The 20681-nt window shown below is 43.2% G+C and overlaps 1 protein-coding gene across 6 annotated transcripts; it reads left to right on the top strand.

Moving 5' to 3' along the window:
* Nucleotides 1-1527: 1527 nt before the first annotated feature.
* Nucleotides 1528-18671, top strand: LOC147028107 (ribosyldihydronicotinamide dehydrogenase [quinone]-like). Of its 6 annotated transcripts, none has more exons than XM_085878193.1 (6): nt 1528-1552; nt 5162-5326; nt 5691-5818; nt 5949-6062; nt 17811-17918; nt 18172-18671. In XM_085878193.1, the coding sequence occupies exons 2-6, from the start codon at nt 5287-5289 to the stop codon at nt 18508-18510; spliced, it is 729 nt and encodes a 242-aa protein (XP_085734319.1). In that variant the 5' UTR covers nt 1528-1552; nt 5162-5286; the 3' UTR covers nt 18511-18671. The 6 variants fall into 6 exon arrangements, with proteins under 6 accessions (XP_085734319.1, XP_085734314.1, XP_085734313.1 ...); XM_085878188.1 differs by lacking the exon at nt 1528-1552 and adding an exon at nt 1581-1731; XM_085878187.1 differs by lacking the exon at nt 1528-1552 and adding an exon at nt 1598-1752.
* The last annotated feature ends 2010 nt before the right edge of the window (nt 18672-20681 follow it).

The raw sequence follows: 20681 nt of genomic DNA, 5'->3' as shown, positions 1-20681 counted from the left end.
TAGTTATGCAGGAGGATGGAATCATGACTCAAATACGCAGTATTCGTTTTAAAAGCAACAGGTTAAATAAATAATGTGGATGGGGACACAAAGTAAAAATGTAATCAACGAAACCGAGATGATGGAACTGTGTGTTTAACAATCTCCATGGTTATCCTTAATACTAGCTTAACCTGGTAGTGGGGCAGATAACAGCAATTTTTGAGAGGAATCGTGCAAATGATGATACAAGCATCAAATTTGGCACATTTGTTCTCCTGGGGATTCTAATCAAATCTGCCTGATTGGCCATTTGAAAATGCTCGGGTTACACACGGGTCGAGCACGGAAACCACTCGTCCCGTTCAAGTTCCGTTGAGGGTGTGAATTCCTCGGTAGCTCGCCACGTGGACCTCTAGGTATTTTGAAGTTTGGTAAATAACCCTGTACCACGTGGTTGATTTATTGACGATTCACGGTCCTGTAAGGGACCCGTACCTTTCGGAGTTATCCGAGGGTGACGATCTAGATTCCGGGTGTTCGGTTGGGTTGACCCTACTGCTCCACCTAGCGGTTGTGCTCACAACCGACGCCTGGCTCCACAACAATATCAGGCCCATTACATTTTGAGATATCGTGCTCCATATCGTTTATAGCGCCATCTCTCAATGGTGAAGAATCACTTTTTAAAATTAAATAATCCTCATATCCAGATCCGGATTCGGATCTTCACCAAAATCAAATCAATTCATCTTTGCGACACACCCAACCTGTCCACCAAGTTTCATCCGAATCTGTCTATAACTTTTTTGAGATATCATGCTACATATTTTTGGACCGATCAATGGTGAAGAATCACTTTAAAATTAAATAATTCTCGTATCCAGATCAGGATTCGGATGTTCACCAAAATCGAATCAGTTCGTCCTTGTCACACACCCAACGTGTCCACAAAATTTCATCTGAATCCGTCCACAACTTTTTGAGATATCCTGTACACAAACAGAAAGAGGTGAAAACATAACCTCCTTCACCTTCGGTGGCAGAGGTAACGACTAAACTTAATATAACGAAAGTGCGGAGTAATTGTGTGCAGAAACATTCTCCTTACAAGCAACTACAAAATAGTGCATTCGAATCCATGATTCGATCAGAGCGAATCAGGACGGGACGTAATGACGTAAGACGGGACGTAATGACGTAAGACGTGACGTAATGTGTGACTTTAAACCAATGAGACCGCCCATTTGACACTTGGTTTGGGAAAAAAAAAACTTCTCCCAAGACGGCGGGAATAATAATTGTATCCGTTGAAGAAGAGATTAAAAGAAGAAGAAGATTAGGAATATGAAGAGGAGAGGAAGAGATGTGCGCATCCATTCTTAAAATGCTCACTCCAGGAGTTCCATTACCAATAAGCTTGCTAACGCTTGTCAAGTCAACCGTTCCTTATCAACTATTTCGATGAAGTGCTTACTTGGGTGCTTAAGCCGCTTGCCGAGCACGACAGTCCACAAGGAGCACACCCCTGACGTGGCGGAAATGACGTAATTACGCCGCCCAAGCGAGTGAGGTAAATTGAAGAGATTAAAGATTATAAAAATATTTAACTTGTCCAAGCGTTTCATAATCAAATAACGTCGTACGTTTCGCTCAAATGTAAACAATCGATTTTCAGTGTTTTTCTCTTGATTTGAACGTCTTTTTCATTCCGAGTACAGTCGTACTTTACCTGTCGACCAAGCATGTCCGGTGAGGCACGTGCTCCTGATGGTCGGTTTTTCTTTTACTCGTCGATTAATTTATCATCTACTCGAAGGGAACGGGATAATATCTTGTTTAATGGCTGAATGTAAATTCCACTACTATAGTTGTACATGTTTATGAGGAAACAAACTCGGAAAGACGGTGCGACGTTGATACACCGCACGAAAACTATAAATATACTATTGTTAATATATTAGCCGTTGCTTAAAAAAAAAAAAAACAATTTAAAGGCAGAACGTGACAATGAAATAGAAACGTCTGTGTGTACATACTCACTTTGGTCAAACAACAACAATGGGTTTGTATATTTTTTGTTATTTAATTAATATCTAGAGAAGATCTGCTTGGGGAAGAGTGAGGGGGGTTAATAGAAATCGAAGAAAAAGGCAACGGACTTGGCTTTGGATCCACAGTTACAAAAAGGAAGAGAAAACAATGAGAAGAGAAGAGGACGAAGCACAGTAACGTACAAGTTTGAGGGTTCAATAGGGGTTAAAATATCACGGGTGGGGATCGGGATTTATTTACTTATTTAATGACATGTTTGACTTGAAATGAATGAATGACATGAAATGAATGAAATGACATGAATGACATTGAATGAATGACATGATTGAATGACATGAATGAATGACATGATGGAATCACATGAATGAATGCCATGTATGAATGGAATGACATGAATGAAATGACATTAATGAATGACATTAATGAATGGAATGACAAAAAGAAATGATATGAATGAATGACATTAATGAATGGAATGACAAAAAGGAATGACATGAATGAATGGAATGACATGAATGAATGGAATGACATGAAGGAATGACATAATGAATGGAATGACATGAAGGAATGACATGAATGGAATGACATGAATGAATGGAATGACATGAATGAATGGATGAATGACATGAAGGAATGACATGAAGGAATGACATGAATGGAATGACATGAATGAATGGAATGACATGAAGGAATGACATAATGAATGGAATGACATAATGAATGGAATGACATGAAGGAATGACATGAATGAATGGAATGACATGAAGGAATGACATGAATGAATGGAATGACATGAATGAATGGAATGACATGAAGGAATGACATGAATGAATGGAATGACATGAAGGAATGACATGAATGAATGACATGACTTGGTGGTGGAATGCCAGCTCAAAGCCCTGGAGGAAAGAGTGGGAGAGAATCTGAGCCTCTGCAAGGCTGATTCATCGACGGGGGGAGCGAGGAACGGGAGCTGAGATGTGCAGTCGGTCTGTGCCCGGTCGAGCTGAGAAACAGGACATAAACCAGAGAACCGTGAGGAAAAATAAATAATAGGCCAACTACCCACGTAATTAAATAATATAAATGAGATTGGCTATATTTACGGTTTTACGAGTTAAATTAAATTATCGATAACTCGGTAGAACACATACCTCCACCAGGCTGGAACGGATTACGTTTTGTATCTCATTGATCGGCTGGAGCTGCTGGATTCGGACCTGAACCAAAATCGAATCGGCTTGTTCTTGTCACCTCCTCAACTCGTCCACCTAGTTTTGTCATAACTCGTCCACAACCCTTTTGAGATATCATGCCTTATCTCGTTTTTGACCCCATCTCTTAATGGTGAAGAATCACTTTAAAAAGGGTTACCTCTTTCAACTTTCAAAAAGAGGACACTCTGGAGAGGGACACTCCAAAAAAGAGGACACCCTGGAGAGGGATACTCCAAAAAAGAGGACACCCTGGAGAGGGATACTCCAAAAAAGAGGACACTCTGGAGAGGGACACTCCAAAAAAGAGGACACCCTGGAGAGGGATACTCCAAAAAAGAGGACACTGTCGAGATTTGCATATCAGGGTCACTGAATTCAACCACCAATTGTTTTTGAGGTCAGCTTTGGCCAAAAGGTCACCAGAGGGCCAAATTTTGTAAAATTGTCAAGTTTCATCCAACTGACTTGAAATTTGAAGAAGAGTTGCATATTTGGTCATTTAATTCAAACACCTATTATGTTTTAGGTCAACATAGACCAAAAGGTCAACATGGGTCAAAGGTCAACTATTTAGACGGTTTTTCTAAAACCCTCAATTTTCATCCGTTTGACTTGAAATTTGAACATAATTTATATTACAGGTCACTGAATTCAACCAGAAAATTATTTTTGAGGTCAACAACGACCAAAAGGTCAACATAGGCCAACTTTTTTATATTGTCAATTTTCATCTGATTGACTTGAAATTTGAAGAGGAGCTGCATATTTGGTCATTGAATTCAACCACCAATTATTTTTGAGATCAAATTTGTTTTCTAGATTTCGGAAGTATCGTGCAATGCCCGACATCTTTCTTGTTTGTTTGCTTTTTTTGGATACCATGACGAGGTTCGTGTAAGAGCTAACACATAGTACATTCAACAAGGCAGGAGATAAGAGGGGCAGGAAGAGGGAAGCACAAAATAGTGGGGAACAGAGTTTGTGTGCAGGATATCAAAAAGTTGTGGACAGATTCAGATGAAACTTGGTGGACATGTTCGACGTTAGACAAGTCACAGGGACCAACTGATTTGATTTTGGTGAGGATCTGGATCCGACTACTGGGTTTTTTTTTTAAAGTGATTCTTCACCATTGTGAAATGGGGTCAAAAACGATATATAGCATGATATCTCAAAAAGTTATGGACGGATTCGGATGAAACTTGGTGGACAGGTTGGGTGTGTGACAAGGACAAAATGTTTTGATTTTTGTGAAGATCAGGTGTAAGATATGCGTTCTACCGAGTGCCCTTGTCGTTTTAGAATGTTTTTTTTCTGACTTGTAACTTTAAATCTGAAGTCCTGCAGTATCCTGTGGCAGTAACAGCCTTTCCAGAATGCCTTCTCAGCAACATAGGACTTGGTCTCAAGTATGGACTCCTATTATACTCCACATTGGGTATTGGCAACACCAAGCACAACGAAGGATTACATCATGGAATGTGTGCGGTCTTTTCGGTGTTAATATGAAATTATATTGTTTATTTATTGAGATTATTGAAAAAAAATTATATTGAAATTATATATTAATATGATCAATGTGTTCATCGATCGATTTGTCCCACTCAAAAGGATTACGAACGTAACATGTATGGCTTGTGACCCAACATGAAAGCTTGTACAGTTTGTCTATTATTTTTGCATCTTTCGGAAGCCTGTCTCAGATAAGAGATCCACTTGGTTAAAAAAAAACAAAAACAAGGTGTATTTTATTAACTGACTCATCGACCAGCTGAATACAGTCGATGCACAGAGAAACAGATTAATGTCAGATCCGGGATCGGCTCGCAGATCAATTTGATGTTGGTACACGTGAATGTTTTTCTTTTATTTTTTCTTTTACTCATACAAAATTTCATCATTGTGTGCAGCCCGAAAGGTCCTAGTTGTGTACGCCCATCAAGAACCCAAGTCATTCAATGGTGCTCTCAAGGATACCGCAGTACGTGCGCTTACTCAGAATGGCTGCAGCGTCCAAGTCTCAGATCTTTATGCTATGGATTTCAAGGCGACATCCACAAAGGAAGACTTTCTAGGTACGTGTGAAAGTTTGTGGCACTTTCAGTATTGTTCTGGTTAAGAGGATTGGCTTCATTTTTGTGTGGAATTATTTTCAGTAAAAAAAAAATTAAATGTTAAACACTGTCATTAATGTTATTACATTACAAGTTGATTGTCTCCAACTTGCTACAAGCATCACCCGTCTCAACGCAGCCGTGTTTTGGTTGTGCCATTCGGCACATCCATAATTATCATGAAAAGCCGATTTATAAGAAGCACCTAACCAATGAAGACAATTTTCTTTAAGATCTGACTGGTCGACCAGTAGTAGTTCATTCAAAAGTTTTTGTACTGCTGTGTTAATGAGGATTATCGTTTGGCTCTGTGCCACGTGCGCAGGTGAGAGCAGCGGTGATTACTTCAAGTACGGAGAAGAGGCGGGAAAGGCTTGGACGGAGGGCAGACTCAGCCAAGACATTGTTGAAGAGCAGGAGAAACTTTCTGATGCTGATCTGGTCATATTCCAGGTTGGGGAGTGGGGGGGGGAGACTCGAACAAGTACCACTTCCATGCTCTCTATAAGCAGATGTAATCAAGGTGACAAGCAGTCTGATCAATTGTGCATGACTTCGCAGTAACCATTTATGTCTTCTGTAGTTCCCCATGTACTGGTTCAGCATGCCTGCCATCCTCAAGGGTTGGATGGATCGTGTCCTCACCTATGGCTTCGCCTACACGTTCCCAGGATGCTATGAAAATGCTCCGTTTGCTGTAAGCACCGTTCACCGTTAACTGACACAATGAGAACGTCTTTGCTTTTTTTTTTAAATGGTAACGCTTCAGTTTGTTTGTTTTTTTTTTGTTCATCTTACACCAATGACAAGAGTTATCGAAAGGTTTCTGTTCATCTTCACAGTTTGTGTTTTGATCCATAAATTTCAACATTTTTCTTAACCCATTAAGCTTTAATTAGCACTACATTCGTGAGCTTGTTCCAAGATGTTCTTTGCTTTGGTAGTGGCAGCACAGATGGATTTTGATTTCAGTCATACATTGGAATTACTGGAGAAATTGCTCCTCAAGAGAAATGGCCACAATTGGACAAGTTATTGTTGCACTACAAACCCAGACACGAGTCCAGTATTTGGAAACCAGACAAAAGAAAAACCAACGTACCTCTGGAAGTTGGCAAGCCTGACACCTCTGCATACCTTGATCTTCATCGGCTGTTCAACTGGAGCTAATTTTGGCAGAAATTTCTGTCATTTCATCAGGGTGCTGCTGCTAACTCACCTCCTCTTTGTGAAAGAGCATGGAATCTTTCAAGTCCAAAAACGAATGCTAGCAGATGGGACATCCAGCTTAACATTCATTTGAGGTACGACATACTTTGCGAAGCAACCTTCCATGTGCCCTACTAACCCAGATGTGAGTCCAGTATTTGTAACGCAGATGTAAGAAAAAAACAACAAATACCCCTACGTAGTTGGCAAGTCTGAAACGTGCCATTGGTGAATCGACCATGTGTCGAGTGGCCTGCACAGGTCCGCTGCAGAGTTGGGGTCTGGACACCCATTGGTCTGCAGCCTTTGCATTCAATGAGCAGCCCTACCAGTACTGGAACAATGTAACCATGGAGGTGCTCCTGCACAATGGGCTCTGAGTGATGAAATGGGAGCTTTGTGTCCTTTTGAAGTCCTTGGCACTTCACACCTGCTTTGTGAGCAGTGCCATTGTGCAGCTTTGAGCAGATTATCCTGCTGCAAACAGTCTGATCAAGCACCAATTGTAATCCTCTCCTTCCTTGTGACTATACGCTCATCAATCGAGCAAAGTCTTCACTCTGCATCTCCTCGTCAGCCCTCATTTGATTGTGTTTGTTCTGCTTTCGGTTAACATGTCTCAATTACTGTGCGTTTGCTACCAGAACTTTAAAGAGTGATTATACAGTGTCACTGTCAGGTACCTCAATGGACTTTAAATACTGCCTGAGTATATCCAGTGTCAGACTGGAATATGATTGTATTACTAGCTGATGGGGACAATAAGTTGGGAGGGGGGGGGAAGGGGAGGGAGAGAGAGAGGAGGTGTAGGGAGAGAGGGGGAGGGAGGCAGAGAGGATGAAGAAGAGGGAGGTAGGAAAGGAGAGGACAGTGAAAAAGGGAGGTGGTAGAGCGATACCTCACCAAACAGTGCTATACACTGCTGGAGGGAGGGGTGTGAGGAGGGGGTGGGTGAGAGAGAGATAGACAGACACACACACACATTGACAGCGAGAGAGTGACAGAGGCATGGGAGGAGAGTGCTGCATTTTATTAGGAGAGGGAAGTGAGATGGGTTCAGAGAGAGAGAGAAGGATGTGGGGAGGAGGAAAAAAAAGACACGCGAGGGGTGGAGGTGGCATTAGCAAAGAGAATGATGCGTGATGCTTAATGATCTAGCAAAAAAAAAAAAAAAACATGTCAGAACAGCTCTACACACGACGACACAACAGGGTTTGTAAAGTGATCCGCTGGCACATCTGCAAAAACTTTGATATTCCAGTTCCAGAAAATTTGTGGGAACATTAACCAAAAGCAATCACTGAAAACATGGAAGTACCACTCACGTACGACCTAATGATCCCATGGAGCGTGAACATTAAAATCAAAGCATTGCGACCAGATATCATACTTCGGTACAAAAAAAAAGAGAGAAGAAGGCATTGCTAAGTGAGGTGTTGACAACAGTGATTTTGGACTAAACGATGCAGAAATCAAGAAAATGACCAAATACCAAGACATCAAGAATGAAGTAAAAAGATCCTGGAAGATGAAGAATGCCAAAGTTGGACCAGTGATAGTTGGAGCTATGGGAATGATGACAAAGAACCTCACAGAGATATTGATAACCATCCCTGGGAATATTATTACAAACAAACTACAGTTGGATGCTGTCCGGGGCTCATCGACGATCCTGAAGAGATCCCTCGGCACAAAACGTTGAGAACAGAAAACTTCACCGCTCAGTCCATGAATCGCGACCCTTTACCGAAATGAGGCCCACACTGGGAGGACTCCATTCCACATTCTGAAACCCCATATGCACACACACACACACACACACACACACACACACACACACACACACACACACACACACACACACACACACACACACACACACACACACACACACACACACACACACACACACACACACACACACACACACACACACACACACACACACACACACTTCCATTATGGTAATACAGTTTATATACATTTACACACCCACAAATGTGACATAAACATGCATAAAACACATAAAAACTACAAACACAAATATTTACCTTTAAACAGAGTTCTTTGAAAGAGGAATTCAAGTGGGAAATTATCAAAATTCAATGGAAAAAAAATATATACTGTATATATATATCTATATATTTTTATATATATATATATATATATATATATATATATATATATATATATATATATATATATATATATATATTGTTACGGCTGTGGAAATTCGCATTACACCATAAAGGGCCCTCAGGTGAGATATCTTCATAGGTACATGTGTAGTTAGCCCAAACCCGTTGTATAGAGGGAATTTATGTGATTCATCCGGGCTGCGACGCTTTGAGTTAGTCGTTTTTTCTTTTCTGTCGTTATTTTGAACCAACCACGTCTCAACCGCCATCACACAACAACCACCTTAACCACCACTCCAACCATCATCACCAACTACAACCACGCTCCAACCCGCAGACAACAACCACAACGCCAACCCTCCACCACCTTCGCCTTTACCTTCACAAATTAATCCCACATCATCGCTTCCACGGCCATTCCCGCACCACCTGTGAACACTGAACGTCGGGCTGTCTCGGGCCCGTTTGGCGATTGGTGCCAAACGCACCGAGCCGCGAGCGCGAATGGCGGCCTTTCCGAGGGGAAATTCGGATCAGAAACGCTTCACGCCCACTTCTCCTCCGTCCAATTGGCGAGCGCGGAGCGGCTTGGCCCTGCCTCCAAGCATGTGTATGTGAAGTCCGTATATGCAAATTTTAGGATCAGGAGAGGTTCACGCCCATTTTTGCCCGACCAATGGCTGACCGGCGGGGCGGCGTGGCCCCGCCTCCAATCGCGTTCTGATCCTAAAATTTGCATATTGGTTGCTCCTGCCACCTATAAAAAGGCGAGCGCAAGGCGAATAAAGAGAGTTGGGTTTTGGAGTTGCTTGGAGAGTGTCATCGAGAGGTTGCTCTTGGGGGACAAGGAGCGTTGCGTTGGCGGAGTGGAGTCGAGTGCGCGCGGTGGAACTGCAAGCAAGGGAGCTCGGGTCCGAGGCAGGAAGGACGGCGGTCGGTGACGAGGTTGCGGTGTGGGGGATCGCTCGTCTCGTCGCGGGACCCAAGCCAGCCAGCCACTCCCCTCCCCCAGGGCATCAACAATTCCCCCTTTACCCCACACTGAGATAGTGCAAAAGGGGGCCCCGTTCCCACCCCACCCCAACGTGGTGCCAACGAAACCCGCCAAAGTGCACGGAGTCGGGGCACAGCGGCGCGGCCACATTTGTGGCTTGCCCACCAACGCGTCACGAGGACGCGGGTAAGACCTCCCCGGTCTCGCGGACCTGGCCGCTCCTCCAGGTCACGCGCACATTTGGCCTACGGGCCTGTCTGCCTCCTTGTCTGTGAGGGTGGCTTCTTTCCTTTGCTTTTGTGTAAATGTGTGTTGGCGCCATCTGTGAAGTAAAACTGTATAAGTGTTGCCGTGTGTGCGCGTAGTCGGTTTTCGCTCTTACATTTGCTTTATGTGCATTTTGATTCTGTATGGCTGTATATACATGTTTTCCGTGTGCCGGGAAATAAAATGCTTGCTTGTTGAACTGTGCCCGTTTCGCTTCGTCTTTTCTTTATTGACCCTCCATCTTGCTTCACGTAACAACATCAAGTGGGTGCAACATCCCAGTAATTAATCTGAACCGTCCAGGTCGACGATAACACCGCTCGGTTATCCCGATAGTACGGAACGGGCCGCCCAAGCGGCTCGTGTCCGGAGTCGACCTGTGGCGAGGTACGATCGCCCGGTTTACCATCCGCGTGGTTACTTAGGTAGGTCGAGTTTGGCGAACAACCCTATCCTACGTGGGTGGCCGATTGGCACGATTGCGGTGAGGTCGAAAGGCCCACCCGTGACTAGCTCCCGGCGTTGGTCCGATAGGGTCATGACAGAATTGTCCGTCCGGTGGGCGACGTGCCGCGATTCGAGTTACGTGGCCGTCCACATGCCAGCGGGCGTGAATTCGCAACAATATATATATATATATATATATATATATATATATATATATATATATATATATATATATATATATATATATATATATATATATATATATATATATATATATATATATATATATATATGTTGGCGCAGTGGTTAGGGCAGCGGCTTGGGATCCAAAAGGTCCTGAGTTCAAGCCCCGTTGGGCCACTGAAATAATACACCAGGGGGTTGACTCAGCCTGTCATCCTTCCGGGGTCGGCGAAATGAGTACCAGTATACTGGGCCGGTGTATACCCCGGTTAAAATAGGTGTACCATATCACTGTGTCGTAAGAGGCGACCAGGGTTGTGTCAGGGAGGGCATCCGGCGTAAAACATGTGCCAAATCACTATGCGGATCACACGGATGATCCGCTGTGGCGACCCCTAACGGGAGCAGCCGAAAGAAGAAGAAGAAGATATATATATATATACCAGCATTCCTTACTTAACGACCGAGTTCCGTTCCTACGACTCGGTCGTTAAGCGAATTGGTTGATAAGCGAGGATATATTTTTTAATGTTTATAGTGCTGTATACTGTAATAAACAGAATAGAGGAAATCAGCTCTAATATGCAGGGTGTCCATAAAGTCTCTTTACAATTTAAAAAATTTATTACAAAACCAAATGAATAGATAAACTTGTGGAAATTATTACAAAATGAGGAGATATGGAAGTTTTTTTTTGCCTCATTTAATACACTTTATATGGCCACCATTGGTTGCACGAAGCACATCAAGACGGTATAAATTATAAAGAGACTTTATGGACACCCTGTACATTGCTTAGGTTTGCATACTGTAAATACAGGTAATCGTTTTTATTTATTCTGAATAAAGAAAAGGTCTAAAGAATACTTCAACTTGATAACTTCATCCATGCCTTGTTATTTGCACGATAGTAAACGGGCAGCGTGTGCTTACGAACCTGCTTCAATGCACGTGGCTTCTCGGAGCGACAGATGAGGAAAGGCTTTAACTTGAACCCAGCGACATTTCCTCCCAGCAACAACGTGACCCTGTCCTTGAAAGTCTTGAAACCGGGCATTGTTTTAGCTTCTTTGTGTATGTAGGACCTTTTGGGCATTTTCTTCCAAAAAAGTCCAGTTTCTTCCACATTTAAGATCTGTTCCGGACGGTAGCCGCCTTTCTCGATGATTTAATCAAATTGGTCAACAAATTTTTCCGCTGCTTCTACGTCCGCGCTTGCCGCCTCACTGCTGATACTCCGAGTATGCAGATACACAATAAAGTACAAATTTATGGACGAAATATGTAGTCTTGGAGATTGCGAACGCTAGTGTAGTGAATACCGACCGACTGCGCCAACGAGACTGAGACTGAGAAAGGGTGATGCGCGATGAGATGCTTGATGCTGAGACGCCGCGCTGCCGCTTCCACAACCAAAGTTCTCGTACAGCGTACAATACCGACTGGTCGGAGAGCTGGTCGTATGTCCGGACAGTCGTTAAGTGAGGAGTGCCTGTACACAGAACACAAAATGTCGTTCAAAACTCTATGCCTTCACAAATAGATCATGGCAAACACCTGGTCGGATGGATGTTATTGTTAGCTCGCCTGTTCGAAGAACAGAGAGCTATAGCGATACCCCCGGCGTGAGCATCAGCGTCAGCGTGAGCGTGAAAATGTTAAAGTTTTTGGTGCAAGTTATTTAGAAGCTTGCCATTCATTTAATGTGTACTAGGATGCTGATATTTGGCATGGAGGTTCCTTTGGGGTATATTATTGATGTAGTGAAGTTGAAATTAAAAAATAATTTCAAATGTTTTAAATTTTTGACCTGTTTTGAACTTAACTTTTTTGTAGCACATCAACGTTAAAGTTTTTGGTGCAAGTTATTTTTTAGAAGCTTGCCATTCATTTAATATGTGTACTAGGATGCTGATATTTGGCATGGAGGTTCCTTTGGGGGGTATATTATTGGTGTAGTGATGTTGAAATTAACAAATGATTTTAATTTTTTTTTAATTTCAACCGAAGATGGTGTCAAAGCCACCCAATGCTCGCCTGTTTATCCTAGACGCTTGCCATTCATTTAATATGTGTAGTAGTTTACTGATTACAATATATAAATACATATATTGCTTTAAAATAATTTGGATCAGACTTCACTGCAATGCTTTATAAAAAATATCATTAGACTAGACTTTATAAACGATAAATGTATAAACAGGTGAACATTGGGTGGCTTTGACACCAACTCTCTGGTTTTTAACTCGCCTGTTTGAAGAACAGAGAGCTATAGCGATACCCCCGGCGTGAGCGTGAGCGTCAGCGTGAAAATGTTAAAGTTTTTGGTGCAAGTTATTTTGAAGCTTGCCATTCATTTAATATGTGTACTGGGATGCTGCTATTTGGCATGGAGGTTCCTTTGGGGTATATTATTGATGTAGTGAAGTTGAAATTAAAAAATAATTTCAAAATTTTTTTAATTTTTGAGTTGTTTTGAACTTGACTTTTTTGTAGCACATCAACGTTAAAGTTTTTGGTGCAAGTTATTTAGAAGCTTCCCATTCATTTAATATGTGTACTAGGATGCTGATATTTGGCATGGAGGTTCCTTTGGGGTATATTATTGATGCAGTGAAGTTGAAATTAAAAAAAGAATTTCAATTTTTTTTTAATTTTTGACCTGTTTTGAACTTAACTTTTTTGTAGCACATCAACGTTATAGTTAATGGTGCAAGTTATTTAGAAGATTGCCATTCATTTAATATGTGTTCTAGGATGCTGATATTTGGCATGGAGGTTCCTTTGGGGTATATTATTGATGAAGTGAAGTTGAAATAAAAAATAATTTCCAATTTTTTTAATTTTTGACCTGTTTTGAACTTAGCTTTTTGTAGCACATCAACGTTAAAGTTTTTGGTGCAAGTTATTTAGAAGCTTGCCATTCATTTAATATGTGTACTGGGATGCTGATATTTGGCATGGGGGTTCCTTTGGGGTATATTATTGATGTCGTGAAGTTGAAATTAAAAAATAATTTCAAATGTTTTTAATTTTTGACCTGTTTTGAACTTAACTTTTTTGTGCACATCAACGTTAAAGTTTTTTCCTTTCTAATGTTTTTATCTACCACACTATTATTTACTGATTACAATATACAAATACATATCTTGCTTTAAAATTATTTGGATCAGACTTCACTGCAATGCTTTATAAAAAAAAATTATTAGACTAGTCTTTGAAAAACGATAAATGTATCAACAGGCGAGCATTGGGTGGCTTTGACACCAACTCTCTGTTATATATGTATAGATGTCGAAGTGAGGGGTGGATTATATTGAAAGGAGATCGCACAAAAAGGGAAAACAAATCGATGTCCTGTAAAAATAAAATTGCACATTTTCAGCGGATGAGACACCTCCCGAGGCACCAACCGCACGGCACTGCAGGGCCGAACACAAGTGGAAATATACATCTAATTGATGTTAGATTGAAAACATGGGTACTTTTACCAAAACAAACAACCAAGCATCTTGGAGAGCACTCGCCAAGTGGCTTAAGCACTCAAGCAAGCACTCAAACAAAGCGTTTGATAATAAACGTCTTGCTTGGCAGGGGATTAACAATCACCGAACCGACATATTAAACATACACCTCCCGGAGATGCCTAATATGTCAAATATGTCTGAATTGGACAAATGAACTTTCCGAGGAGTCGGACCTGCTTGTAAGTTCGATTCTGGACCTTACATTTTGTAATTCTCCTTAGTTGAAAAGATACTCGGGGTGATCACATGTGCGGAAATTAAAGCCACAAACGCTGACGTCTCCGGGTGTTTATAAGCATTGCAATGTACCCAGCAATTTGTAGGTATGATGAACAGGCATTCGATAATATGAGTAAGGAAATTGAAAAAAAAAACAAAAAAAAACTTTATCATTAAGAAACCATTGCAGCATTGTTGAGCAGGCCAAAAGCAAGGGTGAATTAAGACCCCAGCGAGGTAATCAGGGATGAGCCTTGATAAAGGATAATTAAATAAGGCCGTTGATTATCTTCAAAAGGGGTGTTTGAATTAACCCAAACACCCAATTTTCACTCATGCACTTCCTTGGAGTTCCCTTAGTATGCATGCAAAGTTTCAGGCTGCTATGTTTCATTTGTGGCTTTGGAGTCATGGAGGAGACACACATACATACTGTTACATTGATTGTGAGGGGGGGGGGTGGAGGGTTAGATATTACCATAAACAGATAGGAATGTATTGTGCAGCTTGGTCCGTGTGCAAGTAGATAGCCATCTCGATGTATAAGTAGCGAAATGTCAGCTTAAGCATTGTCTTCTTTGCCTGTACACCATACAGGGGATGGTGGTGGTAATAATTATTTCGGCATTATGGTTAAGGAAATTGTGTGCAAAAACTCATATGTAAACCTCTGCTGGGGTTGGGGGGGTGGGAGGTGCCAGGAGGCTTGGCACGAAAGAGACGGGCGGAGCGGTGGATCGCCTCCCGAGGTGCGGAGCGGTGGATCGCCTCCCGAGGTGCGGAGCGGTGGATCGCCTCCCGAGGTGTGGAGCGGTGGATCGCCTCCCGAGGTGCGGAGCGGTGGATCGCCTCCCGAGGTGTGGAGCGGTGGATCTCCTCCCGAGGTGTGGAGCGGTGGATCGCCTCCCGAGGTGTGGAGCGGTGGATCGCCTCCCGAGGTGTGGAGCGGTGGATCCCCTCCCGAGGTGTGCAGCGGTGGATCGCCTCCCGAGGGGCGGAGCGGTGGATCGCCTCCCGAGGGGCGGAGCGGTGGATCGCCTCCCGAGGTGCGGAGCGGTGGATCGCCTCCCGAGGTGCGGAGCGGTGGATCGCCTCCCGAGGTGCGGAGCGGTGGATCGCCTCCCGAGATGCGGAGCGGTGGATCGCCTCCCGAGGTGCGGAGCGGTGGATCGCCTCCCGAGGTGCGGAGCGGTGGATCGCCTCCCGAGGGGCGGAGCGGTGGATCGCCTCCCGAGGGGCGGAGCGGTGGATCGCCTCTTGAGGGGCGGAGTGGTGGATCGCCTCCCGAAGTGCGGAGCGGTGGATCGCCTCCCGAGGGGTGGAGCGGTGGATCTCCTCCCAAGGGGCGGAGCGGTGGATCGTCTCCCAGGGGGCGGAGAGACAGACACCTCCCAAATAGGGACGTAGTGTGGCGAAGAAAAAAGAAGAGGGAAGGGCCAAAATCGGCGATTGGGGGGAGAGAGAACATTGGAGCCATTTGGGGGAGAGAGAACGTTGGAGGCAGTTGGGGAGAGAGAACGTTGGAGCCATTTGGGGGAGAGAGAACGTTGGAGGCAGTTGGGGAGAGAGGATTCCAGGAGAGTTGGAAGAGCGAACATTGGGGACGGCTGAGGGGAAACTTGGCCTGAGGAGAAGGCAAAGAAGTGTGGGAACACGGATGAGAGTTGTTCATGTGTGCAAGAGTGATAGGAGAGCTTTCTTTGAGGAAGTCGTCCTGCCTGCCTCTGGCACTGTTCGCCGCCCAAAAGCCTGTTTGTTGCCCGGGGGCCTGTGTCTGACCCTCCTGCTGATCTGATTGTCTGGATTCCTCATCATCTGCTCACCTCCTCATCCCTTCTCAACATCTGTTTGGCCCGCTGCTCCAAAAAGCTGATTCCCCCCCCCCCGCCTGGTTTTTGTCCCCTCCCCGTCTGTGACTGAGTCTGAAGTGAGGCGCCGAGTTGTTTAGATTTATTCTACACATTTGTATATAATTATTTATTTATTATCGATTCGGTATTTTTCTTTTCTTCCCCACCCCAACCTGCCCTGGTCTCCTCCGTCGTGATTAAATCCTCCCTGGTTCTTTTTGTCATTGATTGCGGTTCGGGGAATAAACCTGTTGGGTTCAAAAGCTTAAGTTTCCTCGTGTCTCTCCTCACGACCCACGTGCTCGCCGCCACCATTCATTTGTAACGCCTCGTTTGAGCCGCTCGAGACATCATGGGACTTCGACCTCCATTGCGGGATTCGGAACGAGCTCAACGTCAGTTGAGCCGTCCATGCTACAATATAATAATAGGATAATGCTGTCTCTGTCAGTCCTACCCTGAAACACAGAAACACTCCTCGGAGAGAAAGTTAAGTAAAAGTTGCTTCAAATGAATCCAAACCTACAGGAAAATAATAATTTTTTGGAAGCAGTCAAAAAATTGAACCTGAGCGTGTGTAGGCATCAGGGTGGGTGCAGCGTGGCTGGTCTGCCTCGATCATCATCATTATTTTATTTTCTTTGCTGTTAAAACGTGTTAGGTGCCATAAAAGGTGTACATGTTGAGGTGCACTAAAGAACACACGACACTTTATGAATTATGTGACAAAATCCAAAAAACTGCATCATTGCATCTCCTTTTGGTTTGGTTGTCATATAATTTTTAAACCGGCACAATACTTTGTGGACAGCTTGTACTTTGTTCATAAGCTTTAAATTATCTTCATAAAATCCATAGTAAGTTTACCAAGTCAAATGTTTTGAATAATAAATAAATAAGTTGTTGAACTCATTTCACTCTCTTATTTTCTTTAAGTGCCAGGTGCATACAACACCTGAAGACATTCCTTATCGAACCTCCCATTTTACTGAGCTCTTTGAACCAGCACAAGAATAAAAAGATTCTTGTTTTTTTTTTTTATCGTGGTATTTTTTATGAGTTTCTGTTGGTGAATCATATTTAATGAGTAATTTTTCAAGTTGAGGTGTTAATTTCTCTTGTGTCATTGGCATTTTGGAATAACTTGTTTCCCAGGTAATGGGTTAATTGTCTTATCTTAACCACTCAACTGTCGCCGAACTGCTTTGTCGACCCCATGATGGGGTGGAGGTTAAATTGTGCCCCTTTCCTTTCGACTTTAGAGTGCGGGGTGTCCATTGGTAGGGAAAGTGACAAAATATAAGGATTGGATCCTTGTGTATGAATAACTTGCAGATCCGGGTAACGTGTTCCCCCCACATTTCAAACAGTTCACATGCCCAGCAATGTGGCACTGATCCCGAATACGTATTGATTGTCATCAAACTGACATTGCTTCCTGTTCTGCACTTGTGTGTGCTACACCCTAGAAAAACCGGATTATACATAATCCGGTTTAATCGGAATTCTCACATCATTTTTGTCCTGTTCTCGTAAGTATAAATAAGGTGAGTTGAAATACATTAATATCTGAGCCCTCACATCCCCTCCTCCCTCCCTTGCATTTCAAAGGACCAAAAGAAGAAAGCTTTGTTATCATTCACTACCGGAGCCCCAGAAAGCATGTTTCTGCCGACGGGAATGAATGGAGACATCAATGTTGTCCTCTGGGGGATCCAGGTACTTTGGCCCTTGATACTGGTCACCAATCAAATGGTCTGTGATTAAACTCCCAAATATAGATTTGTCAAAACGATTTGAGATTGCGTTGAGGCCGAGCATTTGTGTACCATTTTTGTTATGCTTCAGTCTTTTTTTATGAACAGGTTTTGTCATTGAAATGTTCATACTTAGACCTCATTGAGCCTATTTTGATTAATTTTGGGATTGGCCAGGTTTCAATATTCCCTACATCATTCTTTCTTTCTCCCAGCATGGGATCCTTCATTTCTGTGGATTCCAAGTGCTGGCACCCCACATCTCGTACGGGCTTGCTTCGGCTTCAAATGACGCCCGTGTGGCAATGTTATCAAACTGGACTCGGCGCCTTGAAACGTTGTGGGATGAAAAACCCCTCCATTTCCTGTCTGAGGACAAGTTTGACATGACCACTGGTTTTGCAATGAAACCTGAGGTGTTGAATGAGTACTTGAATGTTCCCTGTGGTCCAACGACCGGTCAGCACTTGGGCAAACCGCTTCCTGAGAACAACCAAACCGAGAGTGCAGAAAAGAGAATTGTCCTTTTGGAAAATTTTGTTTTGGACTTTTGACCCTTTCAGAAGACATTATTTGTGCACTAAGTTGAATAATTGATTGTTTTGATGTCTGTGTCTGGAATCACTGATTAATCTTCGTTTTGATCTCAAAGATCCTCTGCACTATGTTAAGCATCTTCGTTTTTTTGATAAAGGGACCATCTGATGAAACTGGATCCTGAAGTGCTCATGATAAGATGTTTTTTTTTTTATGTAGCAAGCGGCTGCGAGTAGCATCATTGGCTGAAAGAGTCGTGGCTGTGTCACTGATGCAATGCCCCCTGTAGGTTAGGACAGGAATTTGGAATTTGTTCATAGCGCCGATAATAGTTCACCTACTCCTCGCGAATGATACCGTAGGATCTTTAACGTCCACCAACTAATGCCGGCAGACGGGACACCCAGTTAATCGTTCATCTGAGGGACGGCACACACGTTGATGCCTTGCCCTGCCTGTGAGACACCGGAATGACAGTTTAAATGGAGGACCGAGAATTGAACCATGACGAGACAGCTTGGAGGCAAGTGTGTGTACGTCTAGTCTGGGCCATCCTGCCAGCCCCCGTGTTGTTGTTATGCCATTATCATTGGAGGGAATTGACCAATCAATGTATTCGGCCGAAAGAAGCGAGGTCGAGACCTGATATTCTTGATACGTGAAACACCCTGCTACTCATGCCGACACAAAACCGACGTTTTGGAACGACGGGTGCATTTTACATCCTATCGTCACGTAACATTTTTCAAAAATTCTCCATGGGTAGGCGCTCCTATGTTGAAAGTTTAATTCCAATTGCTCAAGCGCTGATGGAGAAAAATTCAAAAGTGAATAAAGGTGAAAAAATGAGGATGGGGAAAAATAAAAAAGGGAGCTCCTCGGCCGATGTGCCACAACATGGGCAAGGATGGTTATTGACACCCGTTACTAGTGATTATAGTAGTTTTAACGAAAAATCTTACGAGGATGATGCAGAGGTTGGAGACAGGATTGGAGAAAGATGTATCAACGGTCGAAGACACACTGACGACACCACTCCGTTGGCAGAAAGTAAAGGGGTGATGAGGAAATTGCTGCAGGTCATGAAGAAGGAATGTGAAAAAAACAATTCTTTATTTAAACCGAAAAAATACTAAATTCCTGTCAACTGAGATGATCAGTGTGTTCAGATTGCCAGATGATCATGTGGAAGTCGTGAAAAATTTCATCTTCCTGTGTTCTAAGATTGAAGTGAGTGGAGAATGTGAAGGAGAGATTAATGGATGGTTAGCAATGGGGAGAACAGCAATGTCAGGATTGATAAAGATCTGAAAAGACAAAGATGTGACAAAACAAACCAAGAGGCGGCCGGTGAGTGATCTGGTATTTCCAATTGCAATGTGTGGATGTGAGTCATGGGCAGTGAAGAAAAAAGGAAGAATATTGACAGTTTTGAAATGTGCTGTTTGAGACTAATGTTACAATTCCAAGGACTGCAAGAAGAACAAACAAATTGGTGCATGAAGAAATTAGACCACCACATACATTAAAAGAGCTGACACGAAAACAGATACCTTCATTCTTTCATTCCTCTTTTTCCCCGCCTTTGGAACAAACTTCCACACTCTCTTCAATCCCACTCTTCCCTCAAGGTCTTCAAAACAGCTGTTCAACACCATCTAATACCTTCCCCCATCCAAAACCATGATCTTTTCTACCCCCGTTAATCCACCCCAAACCCACCTCCGTCAAATTCCCTGCTTTCCTTCCTGAAAGTCCCTGTAGTGTCCATCTTGTTTACCCCATTGTACCCCATCCCATCCCTCTCCCTCTCCTGATGTCTCTGTTCCCCACTGTTTTGTGCTTTCCTCTCTCGTCCCTCTTGTCTCCTGCTCCCCTTGTTATACGTTCTGTGTGTTAGCTTTTATATGAGCTTCAATATTGTATATAATGTTTTTTAAAAAACTGTCGTACTTCAGTTGGACACGTGTACTGAAAATGTAAACCTGGAGAAGTAAATCATGCTGGGGAGGTTCGAGGGAAGAAGAGGAAGGGACAGACCTTGTATGTACCAGATGGTTGTGGTAAAGGCTGCCACCACAGAAAGTCCAGGAGCAGTTGGGTACGACAGGGAAGGATGGGTAACGTGAGTGAGGGGTTGGGGGACAGTATTTGGGAGCAAACACAGAATTGAGCCATTCAGCCCTCT

This window comes from Eptatretus burgeri, chromosome 4 (assembly GCF_056783735.1).
Source record: "Eptatretus burgeri isolate ZD-2024b chromosome 4, Ebu_testis_v1, whole genome shotgun sequence".
NCBI lineage: Eukaryota > Metazoa > Chordata > Myxini > Myxiniformes > Myxinidae > Eptatretus > Eptatretus burgeri.
The sequence above is the reverse complement of the archived record's forward strand: the minus strand, read 5'-3'. Positions and strand labels throughout refer to the sequence as shown.

Bases quoted from the DNA above. Each gene is read 5' to 3' on its own strand.
- LOC147028107 (XM_085878187.1), top strand. From the start codon at position 1,725: ATGTCCGGTGAGGCACGTGCTCCTGATG. The intron at 1,753-5,161 runs GTCGGTTTTTCT...CATTGTGTGCAG, and splicing joins TGAGGCACGTGCTCCTGATG to CCCGAAAGGTCCTAGTTGTG. The intron at 5,327-5,690 runs GTACGTGTGAAA...CCACGTGCGCAG, and splicing joins CACAAAGGAAGACTTTCTAG to GTGAGAGCAGCGGTGATTAC.